This window comes from Stegodyphus dumicola, chromosome 6 (assembly GCF_044657685.1).
Source record: "Stegodyphus dumicola isolate Sdum_Otavi_A_Nest chromosome 6, ASM4465768v1".
NCBI lineage: Eukaryota > Metazoa > Arthropoda > Arachnida > Araneae > Eresidae > Stegodyphus > Stegodyphus dumicola.
In genome coordinates, this window is record NC_140773.1 from 132,697,654 (window position 1) to 132,718,708 (window position 21,055).

Genomic DNA, 21,055 nt, shown 5'->3' on the forward strand with positions numbered 1-21,055 from the left:
AACCTCAAGGAACTAATGTTTCCTCTCTTCGTTGCATTTGTTTTGTTATTCTTCTAGCAAAAAGGCCTACCAGCGGCCGATCGTTAAAGTCGCTGAACACTGGTAGTTCGGTCCAAGATTCAAATCTCGCACAAGGGTTGCCTGGTGGTTTTTCCGTGTGTAAGTGCATGCAAGCTAGATTTTCTTAGAAAGACCTCCATAAAAGCATCCCTCCCTTTAGGCAGATAGCCCTCGATTACTTTGCCATTATCGACTCAAAACTTCTAGCAGAAATTCCTTTATACGTTTTAATTTTTAAAAGGATTCAACCGGGGTTGCTTTATTAACCTACAAAACGGACTAAGCTAAAACAAAAACTAAGCAGTTCAATAAAGTACTAAAAACGCTTATCATTTAGTTAATCAAATCTAAAACTCTCATCAGCAATTCTTGAGAAAATTTGCTATTGTAGTGCATTTTTCAGACTGTGATGCTATGAATTTCCAGCTGCATTTGGAATTGTTAAATGCATAATACTAAGTAAAACTAAGAATAAATATTCTGGTGCTTTCAGTTAAGACAGTAATTCAAATTATCTCCGTAATTACTCTATTTTAATCCTGAAACAGTTCAGATTTTCCTTCTAAAAATCAAAGAGACTATGGTTTACTCCTACTACACATCTTACTAATCAAATTAAAAATAAAATAAAATTTCCTGTACAAAGTAATCAAGCTTTTAGTAAAAAACGGATTAAGACCTTGTATATTTTGACCAGGTTTCGAGAACAATATGGTGAACAGTGTTTGTCGTAACTATAATAAATGGTAATAATGATTGATTATTATAAGATATCAATTATTTTGCGATTGAAATATGACTAATAAAGGTTTAAAACTTAGATACTATTTCAAATGCGACATTTTTTGTTGTACACAAAGAGGTAGCTTTTAGCTGCTCATTGCTCTCATAGTCGATGTATGTGACTGATGTTATCGATTTTCTACTGTGCTGTAGTCATCAGGAATCGCTTTGCGATGCTGCACAATGAATAGTGTGATAAAGCTCTCAGTTTGAATCACATTTTCAAGTCGTTATACTATCCATTTCGGCTTCGTGTTATTTAATAAGTTTTTGATTTTAATAAAACATTGAGATTTATTCATCTGTGCATTTAAATTCTTCCAACATCCAACAGTGCAGTCTGTGTACTTTTTAGTAAATTATGTATGCTTTATTAAATCCGAATTGCATTCTAATGGCTTTCCTTCCAGTAGAGTTTTCAAATATTCGAATTTCACGGATTTTGTTTTTAAACAGTCGACCTAAGGTTTTTTTTTCTCATATTAAAAGAAAAAATAAATTCACACACTGCCTCGAAACACATTATCCCATACCTAAATGTCAACGACGATACTTACTCTGGAAAAAAAAATCACCATTACAAAATGTGTGTGTCGTTTTTTCTTTTCCTTGCCTGAAAAATGGGAGTTTCATTTTCTTTGAAATTGCATGCTACATTATTTGGTGAGAATACTGTGGCTGGTATTATACTTAGAACTACTCAACCAGCGTTGTTATAAAGGTCATTCTTCTGCTCAAAAGGCAATAATCATGATTCTTCCATTTGAATCACCTCAAAAATTTTTGTATTAAAAAAAGGACTAAAAACAGACAGTTTTAAAGTTTTTACATGTATCTGGACAAATATACCAAAAAATATTAATTTTTTACCTATCTTAACTAGAGTAAAATTCAAAAGAATAAAAATTGTCTTTCAGTAAGTGATACAACAAAAGCTGCAATCAAACGCAAAATTTGCATCTAAGTCGAATTTTAAAGAATAATACATTACGATGCTAATTTGTAAAATTTTATATATTTTAATTGTGCAAATATAGGTAAAGTGGAATAAAGATTTGGAATGATATAAATAAAATTATAATAAATTCTGAACACAAACGCGATCCCCCCCCCCCAAAATAGCGGTCAAAAATAAATTTAGTATCAAATTTATTTTAAAATTCCTCATCATGTAAATCATTTGCACTCACTTTACAATTCATATATAACTAGAAAGGCAGTGGTTGAATGCCAAAAATTATTGCATTTCGAAAAGCAATATTCTTTCTTCACTTCTTTCGTTCTTAATTCCATTTAAGCAGATAATCAATCTTGTGGTAACTGGTAATTTGCCGTCAAAGAAGTCCTATACTGTCAATATATGCCATTGTTAATGTTTTCATCTTATTAAAAATTCATGTTATTGTTAGAGCTTGAGTTTGAAGTGCATTTAAAACCTGTATTTTAACCCGGGGTTTGTGTAGCAATTTCGGCCACTACACCACAGATCTGTTTACATCAGAGTTTACTATCAAAATTATCGGTACTTCAGTATCAGTATCAGTATCAATCTTGCCTTTTAGACAAGAAGAAAAATGAAAGATGATGAGGACTTTGGCGAACGCCGTTTCCTCCAATTAGTGAGGTTATCGGTACTTATTACATACTATTGTGATATTCACCTACTAGCGTTTTAAGCAGTTTGCATTGCCAGAAACGTTTTTAAATTACGAACGCGCGTTGCTAGCACGCATTTTATTTTCGTGGAATAAAATAAATAACAAAAATAAATAAATAAATAAATAAATAAAATAAATCTGAAAACATTTAGATTTTATATTGCACACTAAAGGATGTTTTTCTTCATTTATACACACATGCACTTTCGAGAACATTTAGTCTAACGCCCCTCTGGGCTAAAGATATCTAAAAACAGCATATCTTCAGAATTTGCAATTGATAGTCTCGCGCGCTGGATAAAAGTTTTCTTTTTTCGTACAGTGTTGCCATTGTTCGCTTTGAAATAGTGAGTTTGTTATTCAAAATTCGTTAAATATTTACAAGATATGAAATAGACAATGAAACAAATGTCAGATCTGGTCTTCATGGTGCTTGTATTCGAGTGGCGACGTTATTCAAAATTTGATGGCTCTAGGTACCGTAGGTATTTCACTATGCGGGAAACATGCATACATTCATGCAGATTCTTCATTATTTAAATTCACTAAATATAATGCAAGTTGATAATATTTGATAGCAAAAATTTGAAAAGTGATACAACGTTTTCAGTGATTCGACGCAAATTGCCGTTTCGAGACTAATAACCTTTCTGGGCTAACGCCTCTTTGAGCTAATAATGTTAAATCACATCAATGTACAGATTCTATTCAGTGAGTTTTTGCAACATTGTGCATTTAAAATTTGAAATAAAAAGTTCCGTTCGAGCATATCAAGTATGATATGCTGGGAGTGAAGAGGCTCATAAATCATGGCTTATTTGAAAAACAGTTTTTTTCTCCCTTTTCTAATTTTGCTTTCCCACAGGAATGCGAATTCAACTATGTAATGGAATCTTTACTTTTGAAAAATTCCGCTTTGCCAAAATTATACCGGGCATTAAGATTTGCTCTCTATCATCTGTCTACGCATCTTGGTCATAGTTTTACCGAACAGAACCTAAATTATAAAGATCTTGCTATAGTAGCTGTAATAGAGAAATTTGTCCTCTTTTCCGTGCGACTAATCTCCAAGCTGCGCTACGAGCCTGAAGCCCTCCTTTCCTTCTAAATAAGTTTCTACGAGGATTAGAATCGTTGAGCTGGCGTCTTCTGCTGAATGTCATTAATAGGTCCTGAGACGTTTCTTATACGAGCTACTCACTATAATTGGGTTCTGTAGTTTACTATCAAAGGCCTAATACGTGATTAGAAATTCGCTTTCTAAAGAAAACGTCTCTTGAAATGTTAATCTGCCTTGGTCCCTTTGCCTTACCTCGGTCACATTTCAATTCATAGCTTTAGATGCGTGCTGTTTGTTGCGCAGTCTTTAGGAAATAAGGAATTTCGGAACTTTTAATGAGACAGGAGAGATCTCCGGATGCAACACTAATTCCAAATGTAAAAGTCTAGTTCATTTAGACTTATTACAATTGGAAACTTGTGCCCTAATTATGGGTGATACTCATCAATGCTTATAGAGTACATGTGATATGTTTCAGTTGTAGCATGAGTAAAATCAAGCGAGTGATAACTTTAATAAAACTATATCATTCAGCATTCATCTCACAAAAAATACATGCAAAAAATGCAACAAAATTTCCGAAAATACAAAAAAAAAAATGGAAATTTAAAATTTTATGTTTGGATTGTGATGTATTTAATGAGCAAAATGGTGTTTTTTTTTTTTTTTTTTTTTTTTTTAAATTTGGGATCGATCAAAAATAATCTTCTGAAGAAACAATCTAATAATAACAATAATAATAAGTAAAAAATTATTTTCTGTAGTTATAAAATCGTGCAAGTATGTACAATGTAATTAGTGTACACATTAGTGAGCGAAATATGCACACATGGAGTGGTATTTTTATTTATTGTACAATTAGCACACACATTGAGAGATGAATGTGCATATGGAATAATATATTTAATACAGGTTTAGTGGCGATGTTGACTTTGGTTTCATAGCAAAAATTTCGTTGTTATATTGATTTAAAAAATTGGGAAGATTTTAAACATTTTGGTTTTGTCAAAAAGGCAGAATCTAAGTAGTATAAAATTTTAGTAAGCCTTTTGTGCAAGTTCATATGGAAAGTTTCTTTATTGACTCCTCCTTAGTTGCTTCGAAATGTTCAAATATACTTCGACCAACTGAGCTAAGGAATACATATAATTCGAGAAAAAAGGGGATTGTATTTTATGAACATTACAATTAATGGTTACAATCACTAGGGTTTAATAGATACAATTGTTGAGAGATGCTCACATAAACTTACTACCAACACATTGGTAGGACTATTTGAGGTCCATTTTCAAACAGACTTAACCTCTTATACCAATAAAAAAACAGATTTACCAGATTATTTTCGGCAGACTGCACTGGAAACTTTAAATGGCATTATCGTTTAATGCCCTTCGGATTCTTACTGAGGGCAGTAAAAATGTACATTGGGATTGCAGCAGTGAAGTCTTCATTAAAGTACCTGACGAGAAACTCTGATCACTGTTCTGTCCTTCAGTCTGAGCTTACAGCAATTGAAGAGGGCCTTAAGGCTGCATACACTTGCTCTGCCTGCAAAAGTAATATCTGGATTTTGACTGATATTCACAGTTTTATCCAGCGTCTGCACAATTGGCCTCGTATTGGTGATAGGACTTAAATCTCTATTTTGGCTTTGCTACAAAAACTCTTTTCATCATGATGTTCCTCTGCAATGAATCCCTTCACATATTGGCCTCAGATGAAATGAAATGGCTGATAGATCCCTATCTAAGGAAGATACGTCAATGATTCTGACCACTGCTTCCTTGACTTTTTTTTCGAGATCTACTCGAGAGTCTACTGTTGTCTCTTCCTGGCATTCTCCTCCGGCTCATGACTGGTAGGCAGCTGGGAGGTGCTATTGCTTTTAGAAGTAATCGTGCTCAGCAAACTGTACTTTGACAAGGCGCCTCAATGAACATCTGAAATGCTTTAAATAAATGTAGTATTGATCATTTCACTTTCGAAAACCTTTTCACCTGTTTGGGATTTGTAAAACAGGACATATGTAAAGACCTACTTTAGTTTTGGATTTATTGACAGTTCTTGAACTCATGAATCTGGTCTAGCCTAAAGACTAATCAGTCAGGATAAGTAACAAAAACACGCAATTAATCCAATACCAAAATGAGTGTCTAAACGTGCATCTGTAACTGACCTTAAAGTAATAGATATCTCATTACCTTATCATTGTTCAATTTGAATCACTTGTTCATTAAAAGAATGTTTTCAAAAACTAAATTTCAATTATAGTTTTTTAGCCCAGCTTTGAATCTTATTAACAAACAAATTAAATAGTCCAAATTTCTACTGTGTAATTAATATATTGTGTACAAAATATAAACAGGCAATGTTTTCAGCAATTACATTAGCGGAATGATATAAATTCGGGAAAATATTTGCGACGAGGTTTATTTTTTTTTTTAATTTAATCTGCTTTAATTAACAAGTTTGCTTTTAGGAAATTTCAAATTAAAATCATGCTTTGCTTTATTGAGATCATAAAAGTTTAATTTTTCTTGTCAATCTCGAGACAAAATTAATCATTAATTTCAGTAATATCAGTTATTTGTTATTTTATTATGCCATCTTTGCATGTAGTATACAGGGTGGTAAACACTGAAAAGTAAATATTTCTTGAATAATCTCATCTACTAAAGAACATTAGGGAAAAAAATGCTTCATAATATGAAATGTAGACCTTAAATTTCTCAAAATATATTATTTGAACCAATGTTATTCCAGAAAACTTGAATCTTCTGATCAAATAAACGTTATATTATCATTAAATGAGAAATTTCAAATTCCAGTATAATAAATCGATCAGGTATCAGCAGCCTTTGAATACTTCACAAAGTATTCGTAGAAATATCTAAATCCACTATATTTTCTATAAATTCATGTAGTAGGTGCATATATTATTATCAGCATTTTATTATTTTAAACGTTTAACAATAAAAATCTTACAGTTAATATTAGATTAATACAGTGATTTTTTTTAATTTAAAATATTCTTGCTCACTCAGTTTAATATAAATAATTCTTGCATACTATAAGGTCTGCTAGAATGTTCTGACCAATAATGTTATTTCAACACACATGCACGACATTTGAGACTATTTGGTTGTCTCTCTTTATCATTGAATTTATACATATGCAGTCTTCTAAATTAAATGAAACAAAAGTGTCTCATCTCATTGTTAATTGAGATGCAATCATGTAAACATGGCTACCAATAATGTAATACCTTCAACAAGGAATACTACAAAAGTGTGTTGAAATTCAGGGAAAGTTTTTGGTGGTTATGCAACCTCAGATAGAAATTGCAAGAAATGATTCGAAAATTTTGAAGCAGGTAATTTTGACTTGAATGATAAGCACCGCTAGTAGTATAAATACACGGGTTCACCTGCACGCGGTGTGCGGTATGGGCGTGGCCAATGACGTCACACAGAGGGCGGGACCAAAGGCAACGTCATCACACTAGGAGGCGTGGTCACGAGTGGAGTTGAGGTGTTGGTAGATTGCTGATTGAGTTGTAGACCTCCTGCTTTTCATTTAAAGTTAGTTTTTTTATATTGGCAACGGGAAATATTTTCTGCATCTTAATTTTGATGATATAGCGATGCTGCCCTCTCTTGACGAAAAAGTGAATTATATGTTTTAGAAATATATTTTTTAAGTCTGGTGTTAAAATTATTCAATGCGCGACTCTGAAAACAATGTAAAAGAAACAAATATAAAAAAGACTTTCCTTTAATGATAGTTCATCATGTCATGAAAATGAAATTACAAGATAATTTGTTTTTATTACTCAATTTTATTCTGATACTTTTATCCTTTCTAGTTTTAAGTGAAACTTTAACTTATTTCTTAGGTTTTCTGTTCATAATAACATATTTATTTACTGTCATATTTTTTTAATACTTAACACGTTTCTAATTTGTAATATTTATTTAATTTCCACATACTATTTTTTTTTCATACCTTTCATAAATTTCAGCATACCCTGATTTTTAACTTATATGTTATATTTCACAAACGTTCCCGCACATGCTGTTTATTTGTTACATTACTTAATTTTTTATGCAATTTCACACTTTTTTTAACGTTATAATGTTCAATATATTCTGAATTTTAACTTCATTTACTTATTTTAAACCACTCTAGTATTCTATACACACTTTAACTTAGTGGTATGAAATTGTATTTAAAAAGAAACGTTTATTTTTCGTGATCTTAGTTCTTTTACTAAATTTTCTACAGAATTTCTAATTTCTTTCACGTGTTTAACAATATCTTCCTTACATTACCGAATATTTTTTAAAAAAACTTAAGTCTATAACTGTTAATTGCTTTTCTTACGTTCATGATTTCCCTTCTGTGTTCATATTTCTTAATTCTAGCTTAACTTATTTATTATAATGTTTTTATTTCTCTCTCATCACTCGTAATTCCAACATTTTATCCCTTTTTATTCATTTTAACGATATGGATTGTTTTCATTTACTCCATATTCAAATATTTCCTTACAATTTTTATAATACTTGTTTTATTCCTCGATCATAATAGATCATCTACAGGTTTTACTCAGAAATTTCCATTCACAACTTTTTCTCATATAGTTTTATGGTCTTCAAAGTTTCTAACATCATATTTAGTTTTAAATCCCGATTACCTTTAAGTGTGTTGATAATTTTCATTTCTAATTTTACAACCACGTTCAGTGTTTCATCCACACATACCAAAATATTTCTTACATTTTCTGATATTTAGTCTATGTCATATTTCAGTACTTCAAATGAATTTACACTGCTCACACTATTATTTTTTCATGTTTTAGAGACACTAACTATACTAATTTTACTATTTTTCCTGCACTAATTGCATCTATGTCAGCACTCATGATAAACTAGCAATTGTTTTGCATCACATGCACAAAGAAATTCTTAAAACCAACTTTTTCAATATCGTACTCAAATTACTGTTTTCCAGATGGGAATTACCAGTATTCTTTGGTTTTACTCTGTTACATCTTTTTAAATTTTAACATCTTACTTTTAATTCTAACATACATCTTTTAAACAGTTTTTTCTTTTAATGATAGCCTTACCTTATTTGTTCAAATTAATTCTTTCATTCACCTTCTTTACTACCTTTCAGTACCTTCATAATTCACTATGCAAACGCAATGTCTTTCACTGACATTCTGTTTAATAATACCACAAGTTTCCTTAATTGACAAAAAGCGAATTATTTCTCATTTCAAAATAGAACTACTATATTTTTGCACAAACATTACCTTTATCCATTCAAGCCACCCCTTAACCTGTAACTGACGTAGCGATAGGAAAGGAGATTCTTATCATATGCTCTTTCGACATTTGAGGTTTCTAGAACTTCTTTGACAAGTATATCAATACCATCAGAAAATATACTTAACACTTTTACCCAGTTTAAAGGCAACATACTGTTATAAGAATGGTTTTAGTTAAATTTATAACACAAATAAACGCATTTTGTGCTAAATAGGCATAAACATTTAGATTCAGAATATTTCTTTTTAATCCGATGTAAGACTTGAATTTCATTCATGATACGGATTGTCTCTTGATTTTCTTTTTGTTTACCTTACACTAATAGAAAATTTTTATTTTACAAGTTCAGCTTTTAATGAAATAGAAATAAAAACTACGATACACCTGCTGTTTTTAAGAAAAGGAACTTTGATATATTTCTGGAAATGTAAATGCTTTTAGAGTTTTCTTTCAATAACGTTGATTTTCATTACTTTACTAACTTCAATAATTCTCTTATTAGCTAATATGAATGAAAGAAGATTGTCAAAAATGTGACACAGTATAATTCTTACGAACATATGTACCTTTACCAGCATACAGATATTATTACCGATTGAAATGAAGAAAGATACAGATATTTTACTCCAATCTACATTAAATTAAAAAAAAATATTTAAATTTTCATACATTCCAAAGAATAAACGAAAACTCAATAGATATTGTCATGTTTGTATATATGAGATAAAAGTTTTATGAATGGTATTTAAAGTAATGCTTAGAACTTCATAAAAGCGAACATTCACTATGTTAATACACATATCATCAGTTATTTACATTAATCAATGTAATATTAATCATTACATGTACTATATGCATATATATTTAAAGTTTAATTGTCTTACAATTGAATAATTAACTATTGAGAGAAAGAGGTTCATATCTTACACTATTTAATTCACATGGAACAAATTTTTCCATCAACCACATTAAACCACGTTTATTAAATTCGCCAAAGCTCTTTTACTTCTGCATTTTCACACTCACGACACATTTTAAATGTAACTATTGATTACCATTTCAAACACCGATATCATAACTCAGTGTAAAACTACATCATAACTCATTTTTTCCCTACTAACTACAATTTTATATATTCAAGAAGTACATCTAAGACATGATCATTTTCTATGTTCTAGCAAATCGATTCAATTGCGAACATGCTATTAAGACTTGCGATTTTAGAAGACTTGCATGTATTAACGATGTCAACGTTTCTTCGTTTTTGTAAGATTCGTATCAAACCATGTCGCATTCGAATGTGGTGTAAGAGATCACTTTTTCTTTTAAACACTTGTAAACAATGGATGCAATTTATAAGAAGAGAAGTATCATGCTGTTTCAAAACATCATCATCAGCATATTTCTGTTTCTTTTGACACCAGCAAAATTAAAAAAAAAAAAAAAAAAAAAAAAAAAAAAAGGTTCGTGAGATTTTCTTCAAATTCTGTTTTACTTGAAAAAATGTCCGAACATTCAATACGATGTAAAGATTCATATTGTTTTAAATTCTTATGCTCACTAAATATTTTTTATCACGATTTACTCAAAGAACTTGTGATTATTCACTACAAAATTCTAAGACGAGAAGCTTCGCGACTTTTCAAACTACAAACTTAAATTTCTTAGGACATACACTACATCTGATGTTTCTTTCATGAGATTTCCAATATCTCTTCAGATTACTCGTATTCAAGAAACCTTACAAATATATCACATAAGTTCAGCGAATAATCGCTTCATAAACTCTTAAATTTTCAACACGAGTGAATCACTTGAAGCATATACTGCACTGTAAACATACAATACTTAAAAAAATTGTTATAAAAAATAAAAATACATTCATTTCACCAAGAAGCTTTTCTATTTAAATACATTTATTTATTTCCAAAGAACAAGTTTCTGTATTATACATAAAATATACTTAGAATTTTCTTTCATTAGTTAATATCAAATTAACAACAATATCCATTTACTGATATTTGATATACATGTTTGCTTTAAAATTAAAACTAAAATTTCAATATATTTCTATTAAAAAAACATAAGGAAAAAAAAATACTCATAACATCAACCAAAGACAGAAATTTAAATAGAATAGCTGTACTTATATTAGTGCATTTTTATAATCTTCATAACATTTCGATTCAAAAAACCTATTACAAAATAAATGAAACATTTTTTCTGCCTTAAAGAATCTCTTATATTTTTTAAATTAATACATAAAAATATATCTTCACCAATATATTTAATTCTATCCTCAACACTTATTATAATGCAATCATGTCTTGTTTGTGAAGGATGATTTACAATGCAACCTTCGCATTTATATAGCTTTCTTATCACTGAATTTAATTCAGTTTTGATAGAGTTTATGAGTTCTTTAAAAAGTTCATCATAATCACTTACCATATCCGAACAATTGTTTTTACATTTGATTTGCAACGGTAAAATAATTTCAAAAATACCTAATGTTGTTATTCTGAACCTCGATATTACATATATGCATAAGGAGAATCTTAAAAGCATCATCCACTTATCATGATAGAGTAATGGAAAATTTCTAAAACTCTGATAATCATACGCGAAAGAATGTATTATCTTAAGGTTATTGTTGCTATTCCAAATTTGACAGTACATACAGAAGTGAAGGAAGATCCTTGATAAGCGCTGCAGACTTCACGTTATCATGATAACGTTGATGAAATCATTTCGTTAATGCATGTTTTAGATAATTTTTGCTATTTAAGAATGCTACGTATTTCTATATCATTCAGAATTGTCGTTAGATTCAAAAGCGAATATGAGGAATATATGTGATACAGAGTTAAATGTGGAATTATACGAAGAATTTTATTCACGAAATGAAGCTGATATTTTGCTAGATGAACTATCAAATTATGATTTTAAAAATATTAGTTTTGAAATTAACGGGACTCAGTATGTTCCACGAAGAAAAGTACTCGGTTTTGGTGATGAAGGACTTAGTTACGAATTCTCTGGAACGAGCATTTGTGCAAAACCATGGACTCAAACTCTTCTAAATGTAAAAGATTATGTTGAAACGATAACTGGCAAAAAATATAATTTTGCTTTATTGAACTATTATCCTGACGGAGTGGCGAAAATTTCAACGCATAAAGACAATGAAACTTGTCTCGAACCTGAAAGTGATATACCTATCATCAGTTTAGGTGCAAAACGTCAAATGGTATTTACCAGGCGAAATTTCACATCTCGAAGCGTGGACTTAACTCATGGAACTCTCCTTGTAATGAAACCCCCAACGAATCAATTTTGGATGCACGGAATACCCTCTCAACCTGACGTTAAAGATCCTAGAATTAGTATCACATTCCGAAACATAAAAATTTCGAAAATTAAAAAACGACGCTTGGAAGATAATGAGGATTAACTTCCAGAGGATGACTGGTTTGCGCACTATATGAAGTCTGTTCCTGAAAATATCTTCATGCCGAATAATCGAGAACAGAAAAAAGAAAGTTCGAAGTTGATTGCACAGTGGACTCTTGGTTGGGGATATTTTGTGTCCATAAATCAGTTTGAAAACAGAATGAACATTCATCTACGTGAATGTGTGGAACAAAATAAAATATTATACCCTACTACACGCGGTGTTCTTATAACTCCTGCAACATGGCAAGAATTTTCCTCAAAAATATATGAATTTAATCTTGTCTATATGAGTGCCAGCATCATTTGCAATAATGAGTTGGTAGTTTTCAACAAAGAAGGTGAGTGTATTTTTCAACAAGTTTTTAAACAAGATGAAAATTCTTTTAAACTAAAACCTACATACCTAAAAGTAAACTGTGATATTTTAAAAAAAATTGAAAGAAATTATTCCTGATGTATCTAATACTTTATATAAAAGTATTTTTGAAATTATTTTACCGTTGCAAATCAAATGTAAAAACAATTGTTCGGATATGGTAAGTGATGATGATGAACTTTTTAAAGAACTCATAAACTCTATCAAAACTGAATTAAATTCAGTGATAAGAAAGCTATATAAATGCGAAGGTTGCATTGTAAATCATCCTTCACAAGCAAGACATGATTGCATTATAATAAGTGTTGAGGATAGAATTAAATGTATTGGTGAAGATATATTTTTATGTATTAATTTAAAAAATATAAGAGATTCTTTAAGGCAGAAAAAAATGTTTCATTTATTTTGTAATAGGTTTTTTGAATCGAAATGTTATGAAGATTATAAAAATGCACTAATATAAGTACAGCTATTCTATTTAAATTTCTGTCTTTGGTTGATGTTATGAGTATTTTTTTTTTCCTTATGTTTTTTTAATAGAAATATATTGAAATTTTAGTTTTAATTTTAAAGCAAACATGTATATCAAATATCAGTAAATGGATATTGTTGTTAATTTGATATTAACTAATGAAAGAAAATTCTAAGTATATTTTATGTATAATACAGAAACTTGTTCTTTGGAAATAAATAAATGTATTTAAATAGAAAAGCTTCTTGGTGAAATGAATGTATTTTTATTTTTTATAACAATTTTTTTAAGTATTGTATGTTTACAGTGCAGTATATGCTTCAAGTGATTCACTCGTGTTGAAAATTTAAGAGTTTATGAAGCGATTATTCGCTGAACTTATGTGATATATTTGTAAGGTTTCTTGAATACGAGTAATCTGAAGAGATATTTGAAATCTCATGAAAGAAACATCAGATGTAGTGTATGTCCTAAGAAATTTAAGTTTGTAGTTTGAAAAGTCGCGAAGCTTCTCGTCTTAGAATTTTGTAGTGAATAATCACAAGTTCTTTGAGTAAATCGTGATAAAAAATATTTAGTGAGCATAAGAATTTAAAACAATATGAATCTTTACATCGTATTGAATGTTCGGACATTTTTTCAAGTAAAACAGAATTTGAAGAAAATCTCACGAACCTTTTTTTTTTTTTTTTTTTTTTTTTAATTTTGCTGGTGTCAAAAGAAACAGAAATATGCTGATGATGATGTTTTGAAACAGCATGATACTTCTCTTCTTATAAATTGCATCCATTGTTTACAAGTGTTTAAAAGAAAAAGTGATCTCTTACACCACATTCGAATGCGACATGGTTTGATACGAATCTTACAAAAACGAAGAAACGTTGACATCGTTAATACATGCAAGTCTTCTAAAATCGCAAGTCTTAATAGCATGTTCGCAATTGAATCGATTTGCTAGAACATAGAAAATGATCATGTCTTAGATGTACTTCTTGAATATATAAAATTGTAGTTAGTAGGGAAAAAATGAGTTATGATGTAGTTTTACACTGAGTTATGATATCGGTGTTTGAAATGGTAATCAATAGTTACATTTAAAATGTGTCGTGAGTGTGAAAATGCAGAAGTAAAAGAACTTTGGCGAATTTAATAAACGTGGTTTAATGTGGTTGATGGAAAAATTTGTTCCATGTGAATTAAATAGTGTAAGATATGAACCTCTTTCTCTCAATAGTTAATTATTCAATTGTAAGACAATTAAACTTTAAATATATATGCATATAGTACATGTAATGATTAATATTACATTGATTAATGTAAATAACTGATGATATGTGTATTAACATAGTGAATGTTCGCTTTTATGAAGTTCTAAGCATTACTTTAAATACCATTCATAAAACTTTTATCTCATATATACAAACATGACAATATCTATTGAGTTTTCGTTTATTCTTTGGAATGTATGAAAATTTAAATATTTTTTTTTAATTTAATGTAGATTGGAGTAAAATATCTGTATCTTTCTTCATTTCAATCGGTAATATCTGTATGCTGGTAAAGGTACATATGTTCGTAAGAATTATACTGTGTCACATTTTTGACAATCTTCTTTCATTCATATTAGCTAATAAGAGAATTATTGAAGTTAGTAAAGTAATGAAAATCAACGTTATTGAAAGAAAACTCTAAAAGCATTTACATTTCCAGAAATATATCAAAGTTCCTTTTCTTAAAAACAGCAGGTGTATCGTAGTTTTTATTTCTATTTCATTAAAAGCTGAACTTGTAAAATAAAAATTTTCTATTAGTGTAAGGTAAACAAAAAGAAAATCAAGAGACAATCCGTATCATGAATGAAATTCAAGTCTTACATCGGATTAAAAAGAAATATTCTGAATCTAAATGTTTATGCCTATTTAGCACAAAATGCGTTTATTTGTGTTATAAATTTAACTAAAACCATTCTTATAACAGTATGTTGCCTTTAAACTGGGTAAAAGTGTTAAGTATATTTTCTGATGGTATTGATATACTTGTCAAAGAAGTTCTAGAAACCTCAAATGTCGAAAGAGCATATGATAAGAATCTCCTTTCCTATCGCTACGTCAGTTACAGGTTAAGGGGTGGCTTGAATGGATAAAGGTAATGTTTGTGCAAAAATATAGTAGTTCTATTTTGAAATGAGAAATAATTCGCTTTTTGTCAATTAAGGAAACTTGTGGTATTATTAAACAGAATGTCAGTGAAAGACATTGCGTTTGCATAGTGAATTATGAAGGTACTGAAAGGTAGTAAAGAAGGTGAATGAAAGAATTAATTTGAACAAATAAGGTAAGGCTATCATTAAAAGAAAAAACTGTTTAAAAGATGTATGTTAGAATTAAAAGTAAGATGTTAAAATTTAAAAAGATGTAACAGAGTAAAACCAAAGAATACTGGTAATTCCCATCTGGAAAACAGTAATTTGAGTACGATATTGAAAAAGTTGGTTTTAAGAATTTCTTTGTGCATGTGATGCAAAACAATTGCTAGTTTATCATGAGTGCTGACATAGATGCAATTAGTGCAGGAAAAATAGTAAAATTAGTATAGTTAGTGTCTCTAAAACATGAAAAAATAATAGTGTGAGCAGTGTAAATTCATTTGAAGTACTGAAATATGACATAGACTAAATATCAGAAAATGTAAGAAATATTTTGGTATGTGTGGATGAAACACTGAACGTGGTTGTAAAATTAGAAATGAAAATTATCAACACACTTAAAGGTAATCGGGATTTAAAACTAAATATGATGTTAGAAACTTTGAAGACCATAAAACTATATGAGAAAAAGTTGTGAATGGAAATTTCTGAGTAAAACCTGTAGATGATCTATTATGATCGAGGAATAAAACAAGTATTATAAAAATTGTAAGGAAATATTTGAATATGGAGTAAATGAAAACAATCCATATCGTTAAAATGAATAAAAAGGGATAAAATGTTGGAATTACGAGTGATGAGAGAGAAATAAAAACATTATAATAAATAAGTTAAGCTAGAATTAAGAAATATGAACACAGAAGGGAAATCATGAACGTAAGAAAAGCAATTAACAGTTATAGACTTAAGTTTTTTTAAAAAATATTCGGTAATGTAAGGAAGATATTGTTAAACACGTGAAAGAAATTAGAAATTCTGTAGAAAATTTAGTAAAAGAACTAAGATCACGAAAAATAAACGTTTCTTTTTAAATACAATGTCATACCACTAAGTTAAAGTGTGTATAGAATACTAGAGTGGTTTAAAATAAGTAAATGAAGTTAAAATTCAGAATATATTGAACATTATAACGTTAAAAAAAGTGTGAAATTGCATAAAAAATTAAGTAATGTAACAAATAAACAGCATGTGCGGGAACGTTTGTGAAATATAACATATAAGTTAAAAATCAGGGTATGCTGAAATTTATGAAAGGTATGAAAAAAAAATAGTATGTGGAAATTAAATAAATATTACAAATTAGAAACGTGTTAAGTATTAAAAAAGTATGACAGTAAATGAATATGTTATTATGAACAGAAAACCTAAGAAATAACTTAAAGTTTCACTTAAAACTAGAAAGGATAAAAGTATCAGAATAAAATCGAGTAATAAAAACAAATTATCTTGTAATTTCATTTTCATGACATGATGAACTATCATTAAAGGAAAGTCTTTTTTATATTTGTTTCTTTTACATTGTTTTCAGAGTCGCGCATTGAATAATTTTAACACCAGACTTAAAAAATATATTTCTAAAACATATAATTCACTTTTTCGTCAAGAGAGGGCAGCATCGCTATATCATCAAAATTAAGATGCAGAAAATATTTCCCGTTGCCAATATAAAAAAACTAACTCTAAATGAAAAGCAGGAGGTCTACAACTCAATCAGCAATCTACCAACACCTCAACTTCACTCGTGACCACGCCTCCTAGTGTGATGACGTTGCCTTTGGTCCCGCCCTCTGTGTGACGTCATTGGCCACGCCCACACCGCACACCGCGTGCAGGTGAACCCGTGTTTTTATACTACTACCGCTTAGGAAGCATTTAGGCCATCTTTGATCGATGAAGATATTGTGATGACCATGATAGAAGAAGATCCTTTTTTGACAGCATTGCAGATTATGGAAGAGCTGATCCCAGCTCCAAAAAACGATTTCGAACCATATGAAGGCACAAAGATTAGTCTACAGATTTTCCAAATAGATGCTTCATGAGTTAAATGAGAAACCTTTGCATGATTGAGTCATGATATGCATATACTCTGCTTGCTCGAAGCTAAACGGAACCTTTCTTGGACCGGATGATGACTGGTATTGAATCACCTACGGAATCATCGTTAAGAAAAGAGCGTAGTATGAGCCCGGACAACCTGCCCCTCCACTTCTAAACTGAGCTTGAGTCTAAATGTAATAATGTTGTGTATATGGCGGGATGTCTAAGGAATAATGTATTACGAACTTTTAAAACTAACGAAAAGCTGAGCTCGTAGAAATACCTGCAACTAATGATATTTTAAACACAACAGTCAAAGATTAGAGGCTGGCACGCTCAATCGGAAGCATATCATAATGCATCATGATAATTCCAGACCACATGCTGCTTTGTCGGCTGATCAGAAAATCGCAGATCTAGGCTAGGAATTTCTTCAGAAATACCATACTTTCAGACCTAGCACTCTCCATCTATTACTTGTTGCTACCCTTGAAAATTTTTTGAGGGGGCAAAATTAGAAAAAACTGAAGATGTGAGTTAAGCATTACTTGAGTTCTTCTCTAAATAGAAGACATCTTTCAAAAATATTTACAAACTACCATAATGCTGGCAAGAAATCATAAGTAGCGATGGAAATTATACTGTACAATAAATATTAAAGAACTATGGAAAATATATTATTTTCTTTCATTTCCCAAAAGGGTAGAATTTTACAGTAGACCTTATAATAGTGAAACAAATTTTATTTAATATTAAATGCAAATGTATATGCAGTATAAGTAGTGTACTTACCATATAGACGAATGGTACCCTCAGTTTCGCCTAATGAGTTTTTGGCCACGCAGGTGTAGGATCCGAAATCTTCAGGCTGCAGATTTCGTATCGTTAACCTCATAGTAACTTTGTACAGCCCTGTATTCATAAGAAGGCTGTTGTATTTGTCGTTTGTGAGCACCATTGTACCCCCTTCCCTATTCCAATAAGTAACTGATTGAGGGTAAGACTCAAGATTGCAGTCTAAAGAAACATCTATTCCAATAGGGGCGCCAACTAACTGGTTAGGAATCCAAACCATAGGAGGAACTGTAAAAGAGTGCCACAAAATTAGGTTCTAGATTAATTATCCGAAGCAGAATAAGACATCAAAATTTTTAATTCAGAAACAACAAAAATATTGAAGAGTAATTTTCAGTAAATTAAATTAGAATAACTTTTTTAACCCTTAGCAAACCGAAGCATTCACTAATCTCTGTGTTTAAAATACCGTAACGCCCATCCCATCCCATCCATTTCCTCCCCTCCTGTCCATTAATGTGCAAAGAGGTATGAATATTTCAAATTCCATCCTTTCTGCTTCCTAACAAGGCCGAGCGGTAACGTCACTGAACACTGGTAGTTCGGTCTGAGGTTCGAATCCCGTGAACGGGCTGGCTGCATGGGAGTTTTCGTGGTTTTCCCCATGTGTAATGTGTATATGAGCCAGTTTCCCTTAAAAAGTCCTCCACGAAGGCATCCATCCCTTAAGGCAGATAGCCCTCGAATGCTTTGCCGTAATCTAATAAACAAAACCAAACAAAACCTGCTTCCTAACAAAGAAGATTCCATTAGCGTTTTAGGACAAGACTGCAGAAAATCGATATAATGCATCTGGGGAATCTGCACCTGCTACTTCATACCTTAGGGGGAGGGAAGAAAAAAACATCGCAATCTCGGCGGTTTCGGGTTGCTGTGATCGTTTGAAAGAAAAGGTGTCTCGGGCGTTTTGGCCTTCAAAAGGTCAAAAGTAAGGAGTCCAGACATTTGCATATTTTGTGAATGTATGGATGAAATTTCACTCTTGGAAAAAGAACTTACGAATTCACATAAATGAAACAGATGAAATAAATATTCCTTAATGATTATAACTCGGGAATTTTTTGAAAAACAAAAATTAGTATTTTGCAGTTTTTTTTTTTTTTTGCTAGTTGCGATATTAGTGGTAGAGCAGAAAGTTATTTCTGTTGCATTGATATTTTCCCCAATATGTTGTATGCAATGAAATACGATAGCACTATTTTAATTGCTCAGAAGGTTAGCTTTCTGTAAATTGTACATATTACACGAATTTCCATTCGCTTCACCCATGGAGTCATCATTTATTTGCGTGACCACTTGAAAAGCTCCACTGATATCAATTATATAGGAAATTCAGTTCATATACTGATACAGAATACCATTTTGCCGTTTTTACAAGCAATAATTCTTTGCAAGTTTTTTGATACAGTTATTTTTATTGTTCACATGCAATAACCGCTACTGATGAATTAATAGAAAAACACACAGAATTAACAGAATTAGAGCTTGTTTGCGTAAACAGTCCTTGGACAGCGAAAATTAGAATTCATATGATCAACTTAACTTTAATGAAGAATTTATAGAATGGAAAGTTTTAAGCAAATCTAGTGCATCAGATATTTATTTACATAAGTTTGAAACATTTTATATAACTCTAAAGGGCAAAATTAATAAAATTTTCAAGTTTGAGATTGTTCATTTCTGTTGTCTTGCTCATCATAAATATATTTTTTAATCATCTGTAATGGTCTCCAAGTTTATTTAATTTTTTTCCCCTTTCCATAAGCTAACATATTTACTAGTACGTCTTAGATTCCTATTGTAAATACTCAAAAGTTTCGTTTATTTTGCTTAATAAATTTAAATCGAGGGTTAAAAGAGGGACGGATAACAGAGTTTCCCTTACATTTTATTACTTTGTAAGGTTATTATTATTTTGCCATTAACCAATTGTATATAATTTCAGCGTGTCACTTCTCCTCTTCCGTTTCTTGAGAAGAAATGTAAATCAGTTTAGACAGTATTTATTATGAGATTTTTTTGATTGACAGACAGCGTATTGGAGCCCACGTTACTAGATTTCGTGAGCTCTGATAAGGTTTAATTCTTTGATTTTGCATTATTGCTACCGACATTTAATTGTTACGATGATGAAAAGTTTGAAGCCAGCTTAGTTTTAAATACGTGTAGTCCTTAACTACTAGGCTTAGTTAACTTTTTGAAGCTTACTGTTACTTTAAATTAAATTCCCCACAAATGGTGGGTGTTTCTGTGAGCATGAAACGTGCATTTTACGTTGAAGTTCTGATTTAATAAAAAGGTTCTCAAGTCTTTGTCGTTTTCTTCAGGCACAATGATTATTCGCTCCAAGTCTGCTAGGTGTTTGATGCTAGTTTGTGCTAAGAAAGCAAGTCAAACTCTGCCATTTATACAAGCATGTATACATACGCTTTGCAAATTAGACTAATAATTTCATGTAAACCTCTCTTGTTTCTTTCAGAACAGGCACACAGTTTAATCTTATTTTCTTCCTTGCAATAGCATCTTTAGACATCGCTATGATTGTCAATGATGATTCTGAGCCTTATTTGTGCACTAGCTTTATCCTGAATTTCCTGCTTGTACTTTGAACTTTGAAAGAGGTAACTCCAGTTTTCACAGTCTCCCATAAGATATTCAGAATGAATCATTGTCGAACACCTATTCCGACTCTATTAGATCTCCAATACAATTAGTGAATTTGTGAATTGTGTATTTGTATGTAGTAGCTTTCA

At 30.6% G+C, this 21,055-nt stretch overlaps 1 protein-coding gene across 1 annotated transcript in view; it reads right to left on the reverse strand.

Moving 5' to 3' along the window:
* The window catches only part of LOC118190160 (neurotrimin-like), a 561,140-nt gene that overhangs the window by 47,572 nt on the left and 492,513 nt on the right, over positions 1–21,055 (reverse strand). The window contains exon 6 of the mRNA XM_085818898.1: positions 18,240–18,530. Coding sequence (XP_085675024.1) covers positions 18,240–18,530 — 291 coding nt within the window. The remainder of the gene's footprint in view (positions 1–18,239; positions 18,531–21,055) is intronic.